We start from the raw sequence: 20,037 nt of genomic DNA, 5'->3' as shown, positions 1-20,037 counted from the left end.
CATGCGTTCGCTGGCAGTTTAAAAATCTCCGGAGAAGGTGTTTTGTTCGGGCGAGAGGGGGGTGGGTGTTGTTTCGATATTTTAATCGCTTATTCCCCTTATCAAACCCATATGACGCTGTTGGAGGAGGTTCTTGTGTTATATCAGTGAAACTAACACAACCGAGGTAAATGAAATGTGCTGTTATCTAAAAAAAAATCCCACGGTCTCTGGTGGAGTCCTCATTTACATGATTTTGATTATTTATATGATTTCGCTGCTAGGGCTACTCTGCCTGCCCTTCTGTAATTATTACACGTAAACCTTAAAAGATTGTTTTTTAAATTATGACATGCTTTATATCCTATTTGCGTTTTTCTCTTATTTTCCAGAGTTTGTATAATGCGCATCAGTTGCATTTATACTCAGAAAAAAATACTATGAAAAGATTATCTCATGCAAGGTGACAAAAAATGATAATAGATCATGTCAGGGGATATTATCCAGAGACCACAAATGCCTAATTTCTATCAAATTTTCATAATCACTCAAGGAACACAGATTTCTCCTTTTTATAATTACTGGTTTCATCTATATTAACTGTACAACTGTATTTCATCTGTGGAAATAGCTATTTGTTGAGTTTGTGGAAGTTAAGCATCTAGTGGTAACAGGACAGACTGTGTCTATATGTCTTATATGGTTTTCAATCTAAGGGGGTAAACAGACTTTAAATATATGTTCAAACAAACAAATATAACAGTTTGTGCTATATAGGAAAGGTACTGAGTGCATGAAAGTATGCAATAGGGGACCTGACCTAATGAGTTGGGGAGTGAAAAAGTTTTGTCAAAGTTGTGCCATTTAGTCTGGAACATGAAGGATGTTTTCTAGGCTTGGGATGCCTGGGTGGCTCAGTGGGTTAAGCATCTGACTCGATTTCTGCTCCCGTCATGATCTCATCATGGTTAGTGGGACTGAATTGGGCTCTGTACCTACAGTGGAGGGCCTGCTTGGAATTCTCTCTCTCTCTCTTCCCTTCTCCCACTCATGCTTTTTCTCCCTCTTTCTCAATAAATAAATAAATAAACATTCAAAAAAAGATGTTTGCCAGGCTAAAACTGTAAAATGGGAAGAACCCATAAATGAAAAACTGATATGTAAAGGCCATGCAACAGTAAAGTATAGCTATTCTAGATAATAAAAGGACAGTGCACCTAAAACTTAGTGTCTCAAGAGTAAGTGGGAAGAGAAGGATGGAGAAATAAACTGAGGGCAAATAATGGATTTTATTCTAAGAATAAAACAAAGATATTGCAAGGTTTTAAGCAGAGAAATGAAACAATGCAAATATCACGTGTTCAATCTAGCATCTTCACAATAATTAGGAATGCTACATGAAGGATCCTCTATTAGGTTTACTCTTAATATTAGTAACGCTAAAAATAACAGCGATTGCACTTCTATATCTTTGTATTACCTTAGTCATGATTTCAAGTTACAGAAATAGCTGTTATCCTTTTGACAGGACAGAAATTATGTGACGTGTCCAAGATTCTACAGGTAACAAGTTGGGTAATCAGAGAATTTTGAAAGTAAGATAGTGCTCTACATTGCTAATCTCAATAGGACACCTTTAAAATTCATATTATAATTTTAATAGTATAGCTCATTCAAATAAACATAATATACAATAATTTAAAGACAGATTGAAGAACATTAAGAATTAAAAATGTGTTTTAATGTATGGATCAGAAATTGAACTACAACAAATAAATAAAGTTGGATGAATTAGGGAATTATACACTGAAATTTAAATTATAAAATAAAAAAAACAGTTTCTCCATATGTATTCCTTAAGTTAGAAGGCAGGAGAGAAGACTCCAATTAAGCAGAAAGGGACAAGCAAAAATATGTTGAAGGAGAGAGACAGGGGACTGAAACTGCATATTGTTTGAACAACAGTGATCATCGGTTCAATTAGTAAACAAAAATTATATATGTAATTCCTTAAACATCAGAGAGCATTTAATGCCAGCAAAATTTTGTCCTATGAGTATCTTAGTGTCTTTAAATATCAAAATATCACAGGTGAAGAAAAGACACTTTTTCCTTTCAATCATTTAAAAATTTTGTTAAGAACCTATAATCTTCCAGTTACTACACTAGTCATGCAATAAAAGGGCAGCTAGTGAGACACATATTCAAGCACATAAAAAGAAAAAAGCTTTGGGGCACCTGGGTGGCTCAGTTGGTTAAGCTTCCAACTCTTGATTTCAGCTCAGGTTGTCATCTCACAGTTAGTGGGTTCAAGCCCCAGAACCGGCTTTTATCTGATAGCCTGCTTGGAATTCTCTCTCCTCTCTTTCTGCCCCTCCCCCCATCACACATGCATTCTCTCTCTCTCTCTCAAAATAAATAAACTTAAAAAAAGAAAAGAGCTTTGAAAACCCTAGAAAACTGAACAGGGAAAAATAGTGGTGCAAAAAAAAAAAAAAAAAAAAGAAGAAAACAAAATAATGGCCAGACCAAGATAAATCTTTTCCTCACAGGCTTATTCCCCAAAAAATTATAAACAATCCAAAATTTTTGGAACATGCAATGCCAAACTACATTTGAAGTTTCTAAAATTTGGTGAAGGACAAAGACATGTTTATTTCCTCATATCTTTTGGATTTTAAGGACTTGCTCAAAGTTAATAGATGTTTGTAATTGCTAAACCTAATATTTTAAAGGGGGAATTGATGTGAAAAGTTTAAAGAAAAAAATTTTAATAGAAAGCATTAAGAATTACATGGCTTTGAAAACGACTGGACATATGCTACTTATTTAACTACATTTGAGAATATTAGTGGTTGATTTATTGAGCATTTTAATATGAATGGTTTGTAGAATCCAACAGTCAAGGTTGTCACAATCTCAAAGGAATCATAACTTCCATTTAAGGATACTTTAAGGAAATACATATTTAGAAAAATGTGAGACATTGCTTTAGTGTTCATGAACATACATATGTTAAAAGTTTTAGCCAATGTGAGTGAAGAGAATTAAAGTTATACTACTTTAAGAGAATATACAAAACACAAATATTCTGGAAAAAGAATAAGCTTATGTAGTGATTGCAAACATTTAAAAAACGTTTTAAATTTTAAGTTCTGCAAAGTAACCTAGGAACTGTGGAAGGTGAATTTGGAAAAAGATGCTCTAACTTAAAAATTAAAGACTTCAGAAAATACAAAGTTTACTTTCACACTTTAAGTTGAATTAAGTTACAGTGAGACTAATCAACAAAAAGAAAAAGAAATCTGCATTCCTTACACCACAAACGAAGGCATTTAGAAACACCAGTAACGGGGCGCCTGGGTGGCGCAGTCGGTTAAGCGTCCGACTTCAGCCAGGTCACGATCTCGCGGTCCGTGAGTTCGAGCCCCGCGTCGGGCTCTGGGCTGATGGCTCAGAGCCTGGAGCCTGTTTCCGATTCTGTGTCTCCCTCTCTCTCTGCCCCTCCCCCGTTCATGCTCTGTCTCTCTCTGTCCCAAAAATAAATAAACGTTGAAAAAAAATTAAAAAAAAAAAAAAAAACACCAGTAACATGCACTGAATTGGAATAGGATAGCTACACACCAAATAAAAAGAACCCAAGTGGGCAAGGCAGTACAAAAAGACTTTACACAAATTAACGGAGACGAGGTTCAGTAGACCCTTAGTAATTAATACTTAACTGAATTTAAAGCTATTCCTGAAACTGGGGTTTGCTTCATGAACCCTCTCCTCACCGAGACCAAGGAAATTGGGGAGAATCGGCTTGAGGAACTTAAATTCGTTGGTCCCAGATCCTCCCGTCAGACACACCTCGTACTGGTAGCTCTGGGACAGCGTCCCCGCGCCGCTGACGTCCACCAGGTGGCCCGGAAAGTGGCCCTCGGGCCCCGAGCAGCGACCCGCAGACGCCGCCCGGCTCCGCCTGCACAGCCGCACCGCCACGAACACCAGCACCGAGAACAGGAAGAGCGACGACACGGACGCCAAGGCGACGACCAAGTAGACGGTGAGCGGGTCGGCCCGCGCCTCGGCCGCCGCCACCTCCGGGAGCGGCAGGTAGGGCTGCGAGAAGCCGTCCACCAGCAGCACGTGCAGCGTGACGCTGGCCGAGCGCGGCGGCTCGCCATTGTCCTTGACCAGCACCACCAGCCTGTGCTTGACGGCGTCGCGCTCGCTCAGCAGCCGGGCCGTGCGCACCTCGCCGTTGTGCGCCCACACGCCGAACAGCCCGGGCTCCGTGGCCTTGAGCAGCTGGTACGACAGCCAGGCGTTCTGGCCCGAGTCGCCGTCCACCGCCACCACCTTGGTCACCAGGTAGCCCGCCTCGGCCGCCCTGGGCACCAGCTCGGTGCAGGGCGCAGAGCCGTTCTGCGGCGGGTACAGCACGAAGGGCGCGTTGTCGTTGTCGTCCAGCACCAGCACGCGCACCCGCGCCTGGCTGCTGAGCGCGGGCGAGCCGCGGTCGGCCGCGCGCACGCCGAACTCGAACGCCCGCAGCGCCTCGTAATCCAGGGACCTGAGCGCGAACAGCTGCCCGTTGTCCGCGTTGATGGACACCAGGGAGGCCAGGGGCAGCTGCGGGTCCGCGGGCGGCAGCAGCGAGTAGGTGACCTGCGCGTTGGCGCCCGAGTCCCTGTCCGTGGCGCTCACGCTGCCGATGTGCAGGGCGGGGCTGTTGTTCTCGCGGACGCGCAGGGTGTAGGTGGTTTGGCTGAAGGCGGGGGCGTTGTCGTTGACGTCGGAGACCGTCACGGTGATGTTGTGCTGCGTTTTCAGCCTGGGGGTCCCCAAGTCGGTGACGGTGATGGTGATGTTGTACTCGGATTTGGTCTCTCGGTCCAGAGGTGTGTTTGTCAGTAGGGTGTAAAAATTCTCAACAGAAGGTTTAAGGAAGAAAGGAAGATCATCTTCAATGGAGCAAACCATTCTTCCATTGTCTCCCGAGTCAGGATCTGAAACACTGAGTACAGCAATTATGGTCTCCTGCAAGTTTTCTGGGATGTGATCGATAAGTGTTGACATAGTCAGTTCCGGAGGGTTGTCATTCAAATCCATCACTTGGACAAACACCATGCAACTTCCAGATAGGCCTCCACCATCTGTCGCCTGAATATTTAATGTATAACTCTGAATGGATTCGAAATCCAGTCTCTGTGTTAAAATGAGTTCTCCTGACTTTGCATTTATTTGAAAAGTTTTGCGAATATCTTCAGAGGCTTGGGAAAATACATAAGATATTTCTCCATAGGTTCCAATGTCCAAATCTCTAGCAGAGACTACCGCAACCTGGAATCCAATGGGACTGTTTTCCAGAACTTGCACCTCATAGAGCAGCTTTGCAAACTCGGGCGCGTTATCATTGATGTCTAAAACTTCAATGCGGACCAGGGCAGTGCCAGACCTGGGTGGAGTCCCGCCGTCCAGCGCAGTGAGAGTTAACCTGATCTCAGCCTGTTCCTCTCGATCCAGCGCTTTGTCCAGCACCAGCTGTGGTAATATGCCGTCGGAACTGTCTTGTAATTTAAGATGGAAGTGGGAATTGGGACTGACCGTGTAACTTTGGAGACTGTTGCTTCCCACATCTAAGTCCTGGGCACGTTCTATTAGGAAAGTAGTTCCGGGAGTGATACTTTCTGAAATTTTCAAAAGTATTTCTTTGTCTAGGAAAACCGGGGAATGATCATTTATATCTCTTATCCATAGCTCGGCCTGAAAAAACTGCAAGGGATTTTCCAATAATACCTGGAAAGGTAGCACACAGGGCTCGGCAAGGCCGCACAGCTCCTCCCGGTCCAGTTTCTCGTTTAACAACAAATTCCCTGTCTGCCTATCAAACTGCAAACGCGTTTTTTTCCCTTTGGAAACGACCCGAGCCCCACGCGCAGCTAGGTCATTTACCTCCAGCCCCAGGTCTTTTAACAAATTGGCCACAAAGGAGCCACTCTCCATTTCCTCAGCCACTGAGTACTGCTTAGGCTTGGAAGCAACCTGAGCTATGCCCAGCAAAACAAAGAATATCAAGACTTGCCTTTGTTTTAGAAAGCGTTCTTTTCCCTCTCCGGCCTCCATCGCCTTCCGGTCTCCCAGCAAACTTGACCCAGCTTCGGCTCGAGTTGTCGCTCTTATCTCCCAGTATCTCCTAGATGGTGGGAGAAATGGAGACGCCTAGGGCCCTGATTTCCCGGAGCAACCACCTTAGAATGCCTCCCCTTCCTGCTTGTTTCCTCAGCGGAGCATTTGGCTCAAGGAGCGCCAGCTGGTAGCTCTCTTCGTTCTACTTATAATGCTGCAGCGCCACCCAGCGTCCTTCCTGAGTGTTTAGTTTATCCAAAACAGGAAGAAAATCCTAATCCTTTCTTTCAAGACAGATGGCCATCTAAAGGGAGTATTTTCAAGTAATATCTCAAAGTCTTATCTGCGTCTCCAAAGGCTTTTTCATTGCATCCATAACAACCACGGCAAGCATTGACAAATTTCCGTTCCAGTTTTCTCACAGATCGAAAGGGCTCTTTTTAAATGAGAAAAAAAAAATCGACTTCGGAAACTGGAAGGGAGTAACTTCAGTCCCAGGAGGAAACAAGGCTTTGAGTAGGCAGTTCCCAGTTTTATTTAGAAGTTGGGCATGTATGCATCTCTGTGGTGTTTAGGTTACCATCCTCACACCCCAAAGAAACCAAAAACTATAGAAACCCAGGACAAGCACAGTATTCAAATGAGAACATTCTCTTAGGACGATGAAATATTCCTCTTACTCCTCTTTCTCTGGGGACCACTTTCAATTCACATTTCCCTGAAATTTCATGCATTTGGGCCACATGAAAATCTCCAAAAGTAGTCGGAAAATGTCTTCATGTTAATGTATTAATATTTTTATTTTCTTTTTTTAATGTGGTTTTTTTTTTTTTTTTTTTGAGAGAGAGAGAGAGAGCACTCGAGCAGGGGAGGGGCAGAGAGAGGGAGACACGAATCCAAAGCAGGCTTCAGGCTCTGAGCTGTCAGCACAGAGCCCCATGCAGGGCTTGAACCCACAGACTGCAAGATCATGACCTGAGCCGGAGTGGGAGGCTTAACCGACTGACCCACCCAGATGCAGCAGGAGCATTTTTTACATAACCTCAAATCAGCTGTCACATCTAGCAATGCCAATAATTTCTTATCAAATAGTAGGTAGTGAATTTTTCTCAATTATCTTTTAAAATGTCTTTTTAGAGATAATTTGTTAAATCAGGTGCCAATCAAGATATATATGTTGCAATTTGTTGTTAGGTGTTTAAAGATGGTCTCTTTGTATTTAAAAAATGTTTATAAAAAGAAGTGTTATCAACCCAAAAAAGACATGTAGGAAATGTAAATGCATATTGCTTAGTGAAAGAAACTAGTCTGAAAAGGCACATACTCTATTTCTGCAACTACATGACATTCTGGAAAAGACAAAAGTAAAGATACATTTAGTGGTTGCCAGAGGGAAGGAGAAGGAGGGGAATTAGGAGGTAAAACACGTGAGATCTGGGAGGCATTGAAACTTTTCTTTATGATACTGTAATGGTGAATACATGACATTAGGCATTTGTCAAAACCCATAAAACTACACAGAGTGAACCTGGGTTTAAATTACAGACTTTAGTTAATAATAATGGGTCAATATTGATTCATCAATTATAATAAACAAACCACACTAATGCAAGATATTAATAGAGAACACTGTGAGGGAGAGAAAGTGGGTATATGGGAACCTTTTGTATTATCTGCTCAATGTGCTGTAAAACCTAAAACTTCTCTAGAATATTGAGTCTACTAATTAAATATTTGTATTGAGAAATGTTTCAAATACATAGAAAAGTTAAGAGAATTATACAAACATAATTCTAACCTCCATCCAAATTTAAAACTTATTTTTACCATATTTATTCTGTCTACATATTTTTTATCTTTATATATTTTTATTCTACACACAAATACCCCCTTTTTTGCTTACCCATTTGAAAGTAATTTGAAGACATCATAATACTTCACCTCTATATATTTCAGCAGGCATCTCCTAAGTATAAAGTCATTATCCTACATAATTATAATCCTATTAGCACATTTAACAAAATTAATAATTCCATAACATTATCTAAAATCCAATCCCTATTGAATCTCATTATTTTTCTATTATCTTTCCTCAATGTCTTTAACTGTAGTAAGAATTCATATGCACTCTTGATTTCCTTTTACAAATGCACTTACTTTCTTGACCACCTGTTATAAAGAATGTCTTAGATTTGTTTTTTAACAGTTTCATGATTGTATTGGTGTTGCATCTATTTATTGTAAAACAGTCCCCTGTCTTTTATGATACTGAGTTTTTTTTTCAGTATCCAGACTCATTGTCTTGTAGGTTGTTCTACATTCTGAATTTGTCTGATTGTTTCCTTGTGGTATCATCTGACCTGTTCCTCTATCCCCTGTATTTCCAGAAAACTGGAATGGATGATTTATTAAATGTAATCATGACATAACACTTTTTAAAGTTCTCATTTATTTTCTGTAATTACGTAAAAAAAAAATTGGGCAATCACAGGTTCCTTAACATTTAGAAAATAAATGCCTACTTTATTCTGTTGATATTAGTTTTTCTTTTCATAATTATGTTTATATTAATATTATAACAAAAAATTTAAATTCATTTGATAGCAAGTGTTTTGGCACTTATCCTAATGTGGAAATTGTGGGCCTGTGGTAATACTCAAACAATTTGCTTTTGAATTACTAAGGATGCAAACAACTAAGTTTTTCCATAATCCATTAAGATATATATTTTACAAATCTCAAGCAAGTAGGATTTCAAAATAAAGGTGATTCGAGTGGGGGATATGAAGATGCTGTTTTTTTGCTTCCCCCAGAATGAATGTGCAACTAATGGTTGGGAAAGGGACACTTGCATAAGAACCTTGGCATTTTTTGCTTTAGGAGAATTATCATAGTCTACTAGTACAAAGTGTTCCCTTGAAAGAAAGTCTTGACCAGGCATTGCCATGGGTTCTGGCTAGTATTGTGTATATACTGGACTACATCTCTTTCTCTCTCTCTCCTAGGGATATGTATATATGCGTACATATGTATATATATGTTTTATATGTTTTCATATACTCTATATGATTTTTTTCCCAAGAATCTCAGATATCTTCTCTCCCATTATTAAAATAAGCTAAAATTTGTATCAGGTTTTGGCAGTCTGATAGATGATTGCATTTTTACTAAGAGCACAATTAAAATTTCATTTTATTTTATTTCATTTTAATTCCAGCATAGTTAACATACGATGCTATATTAGTTTCAGGTGTACAATATAGTGATTCATCAATTCCATACATTACCCAGTGCTCATCAGGACAAATGCATTCCTTAATCCCCATCACCTATTTCACCCATCACCCGTCCACCTCCCCTCTGGAAACCATCAGTTTGTCCTCAGTAGTTAAGAGTCTGTTTCTTGGTTTCTCTCTCTCTCTCTCTCTCTCTCTCTCTCTCTCTCTCTCTCTCTCTCTCTCTCTCTTTAAATTTAATTGAAGAATAATTGATATATGCTATTATATTAGTTTCAGGTATACAACATAGTGACTCAATATTTATATGCATTACAAAATGCTCACACGATAAGTGTAGTTACCATCTGTCACCATACAAAGTTATTACTGTATTACTGACTATATTCCCTATGCTGTACTTTTACATCCCCATGACTCATTTATTTTGTAACTGGAAGTCTGTACTTCTTGATTCCCTTCATCCATTTTGCTCATCCCCTCACCCTGAAATTTCATTTTAGAAAGAAAATATGCCTAAGTGTTTTTTAACTACCAAATACAATACAGAAAAGTAATGAATAATGAAGTCTAAAGATGTAAGGGAAGGCAAAGAATATGTCAACAGGAAGGAAACCTGAGAATCTGACTACAAAATACAAAGCATAAATTACCAATTTAAATGTGATAAATATATATAAGGAAATAATATTTGAAAATGAGAAAATGCAATTATGAGTGTACTGTCACATTAGGGTACTTATTTGAACACACACCATGAAAAGGAATAGGCAGATAAGATAGCTGAAGAATACTAGCTCAGAATACTGAGACCACAATAATGACCAAGTAGATGCTAAGTGAGGAGTCTAAAACTTTTCCTGGCACCTGTTAAAATATGGTCAGTAGAGCTGAAAAAGACAACTGACCAGCAACAGGTCATAGTCTGAACATGGAGTAAGGTGGCATCTCAGTGTCCTTGACTATAACCTTAAGTCAGATCATGGCTAGGTTGCTATTACTCAGAAACTTGGTAGTATATACTTCCCTGTCTTGGGATTTCATGTTAAACATACTGAGATTCAAGCCTATAAATAGTTGATAACACACGAAGGCCTTCCAGACCTAATCTCTGTTCACTGCTGCCACCTTCAACATCTTTCTGCATCCGGTATCTCTTTCTGCATCAGGTAAAATATGAAGGGTAAGTTGCCATTGTCATCAAACACTATCACTCACACTGACACCATGCTGCTCAATTTGAGACAGCTGCTCTTTCCCTTATGCAGAACTTGATTCTTAGGGCCTTACAATTCAGAGATGTCAGAGCAAACAGGTTCTTTGTGTTCATTTTGAGGGAGGGGCAGCAGGAGGGAGTAGTTACTTGGGCAGTTTTCTAAGTATCTACAGCAGCTACATGTGCTACTAGAGCACATGCTCTCAGAAGCTGTGTTCTCTTGCTTGTTAAGTAGAGGCCATTTGGTGAAAATAAAGATATGGTTATATTACATTTCATTTTCAGCTTGAGAAACTCCTGATTTCTGGCAGTGATAATAGAATTGTACTTGTATTTTTAATGTCCATCTCAACCAAAGGTTTTAGGGTGTAGGGAAGGTATTATGAAGACAAAACATCTCTATTGTTTATCTGGTTTGGATCTGAAACAGAAAACAGCAACTAAGGTCTCAAACTAGTGCCCTGGGATGTAGTTCATAATTAATGACATGATTAACAGGAATGGAGTCCTCTTTACATCAGGACAATATACGTTCCAGAAAGTCCTTCATAATTGATGATCTCAGAATACACACTGTACTTTAGTATTGCCTTGGAATCTATGGATTTTATTAATGGGTTTTTAAAAACCATTATCTATGTTTATTTAAAGTTTATTTATTTTGAGAGTGTGTGTGTGTGTTTATGAGTGGGAGAAGCAGAGGCAGAGAGAGAGAAAGAGAGAGAGAATCCCAAATGCGCTCTGTGCTATCAGTGTAGAGCCCCACGGGGGGCTCAATTCCACAAACCATGAGATCATGACCTGAGCCAAAATCGAGTCAGTTGCTTAACCCCCCCCCCCAATATCTATGTTTTATCAGAAGTTTTCCTTAAGTCTTTAGGAGCCCAGAAATACCTTAAAAATATTTCTCTATTGTATCTTACATTCCAGTCTCTGACAAAAATGGTGATAGCCAAGGAGAGAAAGCTTTCTTCTGGGATTAACAATTTACAATACAGCTGAGCAAAATAACTGACAACCAATAACTTTTCCAATGAAGACCAGTGCAGATCTGGGTCTGGCCAACAATACTGATCATCCAATATTGTTATGGTTAAGTTAAACCCAACCCATTTCTTTCCACTGAGAAATCTGCCATTCCAGCTCTGGATATTTCTTGCCACCACTGTCCTGGCAGTTGTCAAAAGTAGACATGAGAATTGGGATTCAAGGTATACTTATGAATACTATTGTTTATATCCAAGTCCTGCCACCTTTATGGACTTTGGTTAATATAGCAATGCTCTAATGGATTTTTTGCAGCATTCTCAAGTCCAAGAAGACACTGGTGAATGATTGTATCCGTGAATCTCAACTTGGAAAAATGCAAAAGATTTTATTTTAGCAACTGAAAATTCAGCGCCCGTGTCTCACTTGGTCTGTACACCAACTCTGGATCCAATTTCTATTTAGCAGCAAATCCTGAGTCTGTTGGTTTGAAAATGCTGTCTTTTGTCTTCAGAAATATTAATTACCCTCTCATCCCCACCCCCCTCAACCACCACCCATAGCTTCCCCACTCTCAGGCCCCAAATATCTGCTAAATTAGCAATGAAGGAAGTGCTCTCTAGTGCCTCTGGAACAGAATTCTGTAGGAGTTCAGTTTCCTCAATGTTATATGCTAAAATAGAAACAATCAAAGTTTGTTTTAGATTGGGCTTTAAGTATTCCATTATTCCTTCTTCTAACACCTTCTTAGCAAATACAGCTTTGAATAATCAGTTTTATCACACCGATCTTTGTGTTCTTTATGCCACCAGAGTCTCAGGCTTCCAATACACTCTCAAAGTCAGGGTAGTTTAATATGGAGCATACAGTGTATATTTGCAGTCAGGTTGCTCTACCATCTGAGCCTGCAGTGTAATCACCAGGCTTCTCTTAGTTTTTCAAACTCTCCAGAAAGAAGAAAAGTATTTTAGGGAGACAAACATAAATATCAAATATTTCATATTTATGTAATAGGCTTATTATCTAATGTATTGAATAATGTGTATTTTTAGTTTCTCAGCAACTATTACAAATACATTAAAAACCAGCAATTAGATCTCATTTGAGGCATATCATGCTTTTGCATCTGCTGTCTTTGATTATTCTAAACCATACCAGAGACTATTAAACATTGATGCAAAGAGAAGAAAGATGAGGTTATTTCACCACTCCATATTAAATGGCATTCTGTTTCAGTGTATTGGAGATGCTGGGATATTAATTGTTAAAGCATGAATTATTTTTTATCTTAATAAGAAAACTTAGTAAAAATTAACACATACAAATTTAGCATATCAATAAATAAGCTTCACAGCGACTCAGTGGATTACACCGTAAATAACGAAGGAGACATTTATTTCTATCAATTACTTTTCTCCTGAGGTTTGATATCTGCATTTGATTTTGTCTCATCGATGTCATCAAAATAAAGTGACTTTATTTCAATAAAAAGTAAAAACTACATAATAGTAATCAAATAGTTATTTGAATTTAGCAGATGGACAGGAGTCTAGCTGAAAAGTAAACTATCACAATTTATGGGCCATCATCTATGAAATATCAAGAAAATAAAAGATGACTTTAAAAGAAATAGCCCAGCTTTGCCTGGGAATACTTCCCTCTTAAAGATTATCATTTTATGGATAGACTGGGATGAGTTTCCTGGTCACGCACTGGGATACCTCCTAGGATAGTGTACATAAAATTTTAGGGGTAACTTACCTTTATGAAAGATCAAAGGAAATTAGGTCTGCACAGAAAACAATGCATTCTTTTTCAGTACTTAATATAGAAGTTACTGGCTTCTAAACCAAGACCATTATGAGGTAAATAAAAAGATAAAAATAGCTAAGTTATCAGTACTTGTTGACTATAAATTAACCTTAGCTATGCCTCCGAAGAAAACACTACTAAAGGTAGAGCCGTAAAACAACTATGATGCTATTCAGAAAAGGGATGTTTTCCTCTGCTTTTTATCCAGAGGCCCAAAGCAACAATACCAAGGATGATAGCTGTATCTACCTATTGTCTTGTTTTCAGCTTCAAAGAACTTAGTTTCACTGAAGATAAAGTGATGTTGCTTGCATGAATCTCTCTTCTCTCTGTCCTGCATTAGGCTGGCAGAGTATGGAATATTTTGAACATTTAATGGAAAAAAAATTCTGGAAGGAAGGATCAAGGCATTTTCTTTTTAGTCCAGAGTGCTTAGATTATGATCCTTGAACAGGTGAAGTCTGTTTCTGGAAGTTTTCCAGGATGAGCAGATTAAGTGTCAACATGACCAATTCTGTAGAACTGTGATCCATTGAGATTGTCATCCAACATCCTTCACAGGGAGAAAGATTTCTGAAACTGTTTCTGCTGTAAATTTTCTAAGTATTTAGCACATAGCCCTGAAACTGCCTGGTAATTTCCTTGCAGTGCATATTTACCATGCACAGATATCAGCAGTAATTAAAATGTTCCCGAGTAGTTTCCAGATATTGGAGGATTTAGTGAGCTCAGATTATTCAGCGAGCCGTTTCTTAATTATTAAGACTAAATCTTCAGCAGAAACTTCTGACAACCAGGTTGCCGAGGGGAATGCATCAAAAGGGTTGTCGCTTGTTGTCATTATTTGGACCTAGGAGGTCCCAACTAGTGCTGATAACTACCATTCCTCTCTGTGACAGTCAGACTTACCTTGGGTTGTTCTTCATCCAGAGATTTCTTTTGCCACGAATGAGTAAATTACTTACCCCACTATTGCATCGCACTTTATTGTGAGAATGGATATTGAACTGATGGTGTGGTTTCCAGTTACGGAAAATTCACCCAAATCTCACGCATGTCCCCCGTGCACATTCTGCAACGTTCAGAAGAATTTTTCAAAGAAGGAACATCTTAGACTCATAGCTTTTTCTCAGAAAACCAAAAAGAAGTTTACAGGTAATACTTGGAAACGCTGAACTCCTACAGGTCTGGTTTCCTGTTCGGGAGAAAAGACTCTTCTGTGGGTGGAGCTAAAATATTCTTGGATTTGTTTGGAAACCACCCTGCTCTTGTCTGTCCTCCCGCAGGTACACGGACGCTCCCCTTCCCGCAGCCGACGCCAAATCTCCGGAAACTCTGGCCATTAATAGGCACCTTCCTTTCCCAGGGCCGCCTGCAATACGCTCAGGAAGAAAAGGAAAACTCACCACTTGCCTTTTCTGCCAGATTTTCTCTCCCACAATTTCCTGCACATCCTCTGAAGGCGCTGTCTGTAACAAACGAAGCCTTCGGGAGTCTGTAAGAGGAATAACGTCAATTTATGTCTAGTTCTCATTCATTTTAAGAAAGGTCTGCAATCCGAGCTTGCAGCCGACACTTTCCAAGCCGCGTCCATCCCCAGCACCTTTCAGGTTTTGTCTTTTCTAAAATGGAGTCTGCGGCAAATGTCAGGCTCCTCCTCCTACTTTTTAGCCTGTAGCACCACCAGGCGTCCGAACTGAAAACCTGATGTATATACCAAGCTTTCCGTCAGAAACTGTCAAAATCTGTTCTTCGTCATGTCCGTCGTCTGGTGGCACAGTTCTTAAATTATTTCTTCGGGCTACTCCTCGGGTTTTTGGTTTAACCAATGTGAACAAAAACAATTATTAATTGGTGCACGGTTTTATTATATTTCTAATTATCAATTATTTTGTTATACTATCATAGCTGTACAATTTTCTTTTGAGAGTAACTTGAACTGGATTTCTTCCATTTCAGAGAGGCCACCCATTTGGCCATGCATTAATTGAATTTATTAATTCATCGGCAGGTGTTTGGGATTATATTCAGGCCGTGTGAAAGATACTGAGGGTAGAAAATGGAATAAAGCCTGGTGCCTACACCCCAGGAGGTTACAGCCTAGAAGGGGGACCCAGAGACAATGACCTTAGTGGGAGCTAAGGGCTAACATAAGAGATTTGCACAGGCACTATGACTACTCAAAGGGATACTAAGTAAGAACAGAAATGGGCTATGAGGAAGATTCCAGACGAGGTGAGGTTTGAACTAAGTTGAATTTTATGGTACCAACTTAAACACAAACCCAGTGAAATTATTTTCTACTCCTGATGAAGTATTTCTGATTTTATGAGAAATGAGATTTTCTCAAAAGATGGGAACATTAGGGCTTATGTGAAATTCAATGCAGTCTTTCAGTGAGTGAACAGCACAGAGACTTTATGAAGTATTGTGGGTTGACAACTAAAAGACTAGGGATGGGCCCTTTTTTCTGATTTGAATTTGGTACAGATGTCTAATACTCAATTTAAAGGAGAGTCCTGCAACTTGAGTTGTATGCACATGTGAGTAATTTGTTGTGTTAACAATATCAGCTTTTTAAAATGTTTATTTACAGAGAGAGAGAGAGAGAGAGAGAGAGAGAGAGAGAGAGAGAGAGAGAGAAAACACATTCAGGGGAGTGGCAGAGAGGGAGAGAGAATGCCAAGCAGGCTCCACTCTGTCAGCAAAGAGCCTGATTCACACGCTGGATCCCACAAACCATGAGATCATGACCTGAGCTTAAACCAATGAGCCACCCAGGCGCCCCTCCCTTTTAATCCTTTTGATATCTCCAAGGTCTGTGGTAATGATCTGTTTCATTCCTGGGATTAGTACTTTGTGTTTTCTCTTTTTCTTTGAACTTCTCTAAGAACAAGCTCTCTGCTTCACTAATTGTTTCTATTATTTTTCTGTTTTGAATTTCATTGATTTCTGCTTTTATTATTATATACTTCCATCTCCTTGCTTTGGATTTGTTTTGTTCTTCTTTGTCTAGGTTCTTGAGGGTAGGCTTAGACTATTGATTTGAGGCTTTTCCTCTGTCTTAATGTTTACATTTAGTACTATACATTTCCCTCCTAACACTATTTTAGCTGTGCCCCACAAATTCTGATATGTTGTATTTTCATTTTCATTCAGTTCAATGCACTTTAAAATTGCCCTTGGCACTTCCTCCTTAATATGTGCATTATTTATATGTGTATCATTTAGGTTTGAAGTGTTTTGGATAGTTTTACCTTATCCTTCTATTAGTGATTTCTAGTTTACTTTTATTGTGGTTGCTGAGTGCCTTCTCTATCATAATAATTACTTTAAATTTGTTAAGATTTATTTAATGGTCCAGGATATAATCTACTATTTTGGTACATGTTCTGTGAGCACTTAGAAAGAGTATAATTCTGTTCTTCTTGGGTAGAGTGTCCTATATATGTCTATTAGATCCTGTTAGTTGGTTGTCAAGTTCTTGCTGAGTTTGTCTACTTCTGTCAATGGCCGAGAGAAATGCTGAGGTCTCCAAACTACAGTTGTGAATTTGTCTGTCTCTCCTTTCTGTTCTATCAGTTTTGCTTCACATATTTTGCAGCTCTGTTGTTCCACACGTGAGCATTTAGGATCACTATGGCTTCTTAGTGAACTGACTTTCTTACCACTATATCATGTACCTTTCTGCCTCTGATAATTTTCTTTCTCTGAAATTTCTGATATTAATATGGCCACACCTGCTTTATTTTATTAACATATTTATGATATATATTTTCCCATACTTTAACTTTCAACTAACCTGTATTGTTGTATCTGAAGTGAATTTATTATAGACAGTATATATTGAAGTCATGTTTTTTAATCCACTCTGCCAACTTCTGTCTTTAACTGGTGTGTTTGGATCATTTACATTAAAAAAAATCTTTTAATGTTTATTTTTGAGAGAGTGACAGAGTGCGAGCAGGGGAGGGACAGAGAGAGAGGGAGACAAAGAATATGAAACAGGCTCCAGGCTCCGAGCTGTCAGCACAGAGCCCGCTGCAGGGCTCGAACCCATGAACGGTGAGATCATGACCTGAACTGAATTCGGATGCTTAACCCACTGAGCCACCCAGGTACCGCTGCATCACTTACATTTAATGTAATTATTCATATGCTAGGGCTTAAGTCTGCCATTTTAATTTTTGGTTTCTGTTTGTTTCTGTTTTCTTTTTCTCTATCTTTCTGTAGGTTACTTGACCATTTTTAAACATTTGATTTAGATTTATCTATAGTGTTTCTGAGTATATTGCTTTATAAGACTTTTTAGTGGCTGCTTTAGGTATTACATTATATATAGATAACTTTTCACAGTCTACTTATATCATTTCATCTGTTTGAATGAAATATAGTTAGTTATTCCCTCTATATACATTCAGAACCACATCAGGCAGTGTTGCCATTTTTGTTTCAACATAATTTAGGAAATTCAAGAGGAGAAGAAAGCCTATTGTATTCACCCATTTTTTACTGTGTTCTTTATTGTTTACTGATGTTCCAAGTTTCCTTTTTAAAAATTTTTTTTAATGTTTATTTATTTTTTGAGAGAGAGCGAGAGTGAGAAAGGGCAAGTGCGAGCAGGAGAGGGGGAGAGAGAGACAGAGACACAGAATCTAAAAGCAGGCTCCAGGCTCTGAGCTGTCAGCACAGAGCCCAATGTGGGGCTCAAACACATGGACTCCTAGATCATGACCTGAGCCAAAGTTGGACGCTTAACCAACTGAGCCACCCAGGCACTCCCCACAGTTCCCTTTTAAATTATTTCCTTTCTGTTTAGAGAACTTCTCTTAGTCATTCTTTTAGGATCAGTCTGCTAATGACAAAGCTCTCAGTTTTCCTTCACCTGAGAATGTCTTGATGTCCTCTTTATTCCTGAAGGATCTTTTAACTGGGTATGGGATATTGGGTTGACAGTTCTTTTCTTTCAGTCACTAGAAACATTGTGCTACTTGCTTCTGGCCTCCATCATTTCTGATGAGAAACCCCCTATCATTCAAATTGGTTTTCCCGTATAGGTCATTTTTTAGTGTCCTTTTTCTAGCTGCTTTCAAGACTTTTTGTCTTAGTTTTCAGAAGTTTGACTATAACATGTCTTGGTGTGGATTTCTTAGTTTTTTACTGTTTGGAGTCTCAGTTTTTTTTAAGTAGGCTTCATGACCAGCGCAGAGCCCAACATGAAGCCTAATGCAGGGCTTGAACTCATGACCTTGAGATCAAGACCTGTGTTGAGATCAAGAGTCAAAGGCTTAACTGACTGAGCCACCCAGTTGCCCCTTGCTCAGCTTTTTAAATATCCAAGCGTATGTCTTTAGCCAAATATGGATAGTTGTCAGTCTATCCCTTTGCATACTTTTTTAGCCCTATCTTCCTTCTCCTTTCCTTCTACACCTCCAATGACACAAATATTAGATCTTTTGTTATTTTCCCATATATCTCTGAAATTCTGTTCATTTACTTTAAAGTATATTTTCTTTCTTGTTCAGACTGGGTAATTTCTATTGTTCTGTATGCCAATTAACTGATTCTTTTGTCTATTTCCTCCATTCTACTATTCAGCCTATCCACTAAGCTTTTTATTTTAGTTATTGTATATTTCAGTTCTAAAATTTCCATTTAGTTCTTCTTTGTATTTTTTATTTCTTTACTGAGACTTTCTTTTTTAAATTTTTATTAAGTTATTAATCTTAATTCCAGTATAGTTAACATACAGTGCTATATTAGTCTCAGGTATACAATATAATGATTCAACAATTCTATACATTACTGAGTGCTCATCATGATAAGTGTACTATTTAATTCCCATCTCCTATTTCACCCATTCCCCCACTGACCTCCCCTCTGGTAACCATCAGTTTGTTCTCTATAGTTAAGAGTCTGTTTCTTGGTTTGTGTCTCTCTTTTTCTTCCTTCGTTCACTGGTTTCTTAAATTCCATATACGAATGAAACCATATTTGTCTTTCACTGACTGACATATTTTGGTTAGCATTATACTCTCTAGCTCCATCCATGTTGTTGCAAATGTCAAGATTTCATTCTTTATATGGCTGAATAAATTCAAGTGTGTGTGTGAGTGTGTGTGTGTGTTTCACCTCTTTATCCATTCATCTATCGACAGACACTTGGACTGCTTCTAATTATTGTAAATAATGCTGCCATAAACATAGGGATGCATATATCCTTTTGAATTGGTGTTTTTGTGTTCTTTGGGTAAATTCCCAGTAGTGTGATTACTGGATCATGGAGTAGTTCTATTTTTAATTTTTTGAGGAACTTCCATGCTGTTTTCCACAGTGGCTGAACCAGTTTGCATTCCCACTAAGAGTGCATGAGGGTTCCTTTTTCTCCACATCCTTGCCAACACTTGTTTCCTATGTTTTTGATTTTAACCATTCTGACAGGTATGAGGTGATATCTCATTGTAGTTTTGACTTGTGTTTTCTTGATGATGAATAATGCTGAGCATCTTTTTATGAGTCTTTTGGACATCTGGATGTCTTCTTTGGAGAAATATCTGTTCATGTCTTCTGCTTATTTTTTAATTGGATTATTTGTTTTTGGGGTGTTGAGTTGTATAAATTCTTTATATATTTTGGATACTAACCCTTTATTGGATACATCATTTGCAAATGTCTTTCTCTCATTCAGTTGGT

At 38.8% G+C, this 20,037-nt stretch overlaps 1 protein-coding gene across 1 annotated transcript; it reads right to left on the bottom strand.

The window, feature by feature from the left end:
• Positions 1-1,249: 1,249 nt before the first annotated feature.
• On the bottom strand, positions 1,250-6,856 carry PCDHB2 (protocadherin beta 2). Its single transcript, XM_011282592.4, has one exon. It carries the CDS (start codon positions 6,088-6,090, stop codon positions 3,697-3,699), a length of 2,394 nt encoding a protein of 797 aa, XP_011280894.2. The 5' UTR covers positions 6,091-6,856; the 3' UTR covers positions 1,250-3,696.
• Positions 6,857-20,037: the final 13,181 nt, after the last annotated feature.

This window comes from Felis catus, chromosome A1, assembly GCF_018350175.1.
Source record: "Felis catus isolate Fca126 chromosome A1, F.catus_Fca126_mat1.0, whole genome shotgun sequence".
NCBI lineage: Eukaryota > Metazoa > Chordata > Mammalia > Carnivora > Felidae > Felis > Felis catus.
This window is presented reverse-complemented; position numbering and strand designations above follow the sequence as displayed.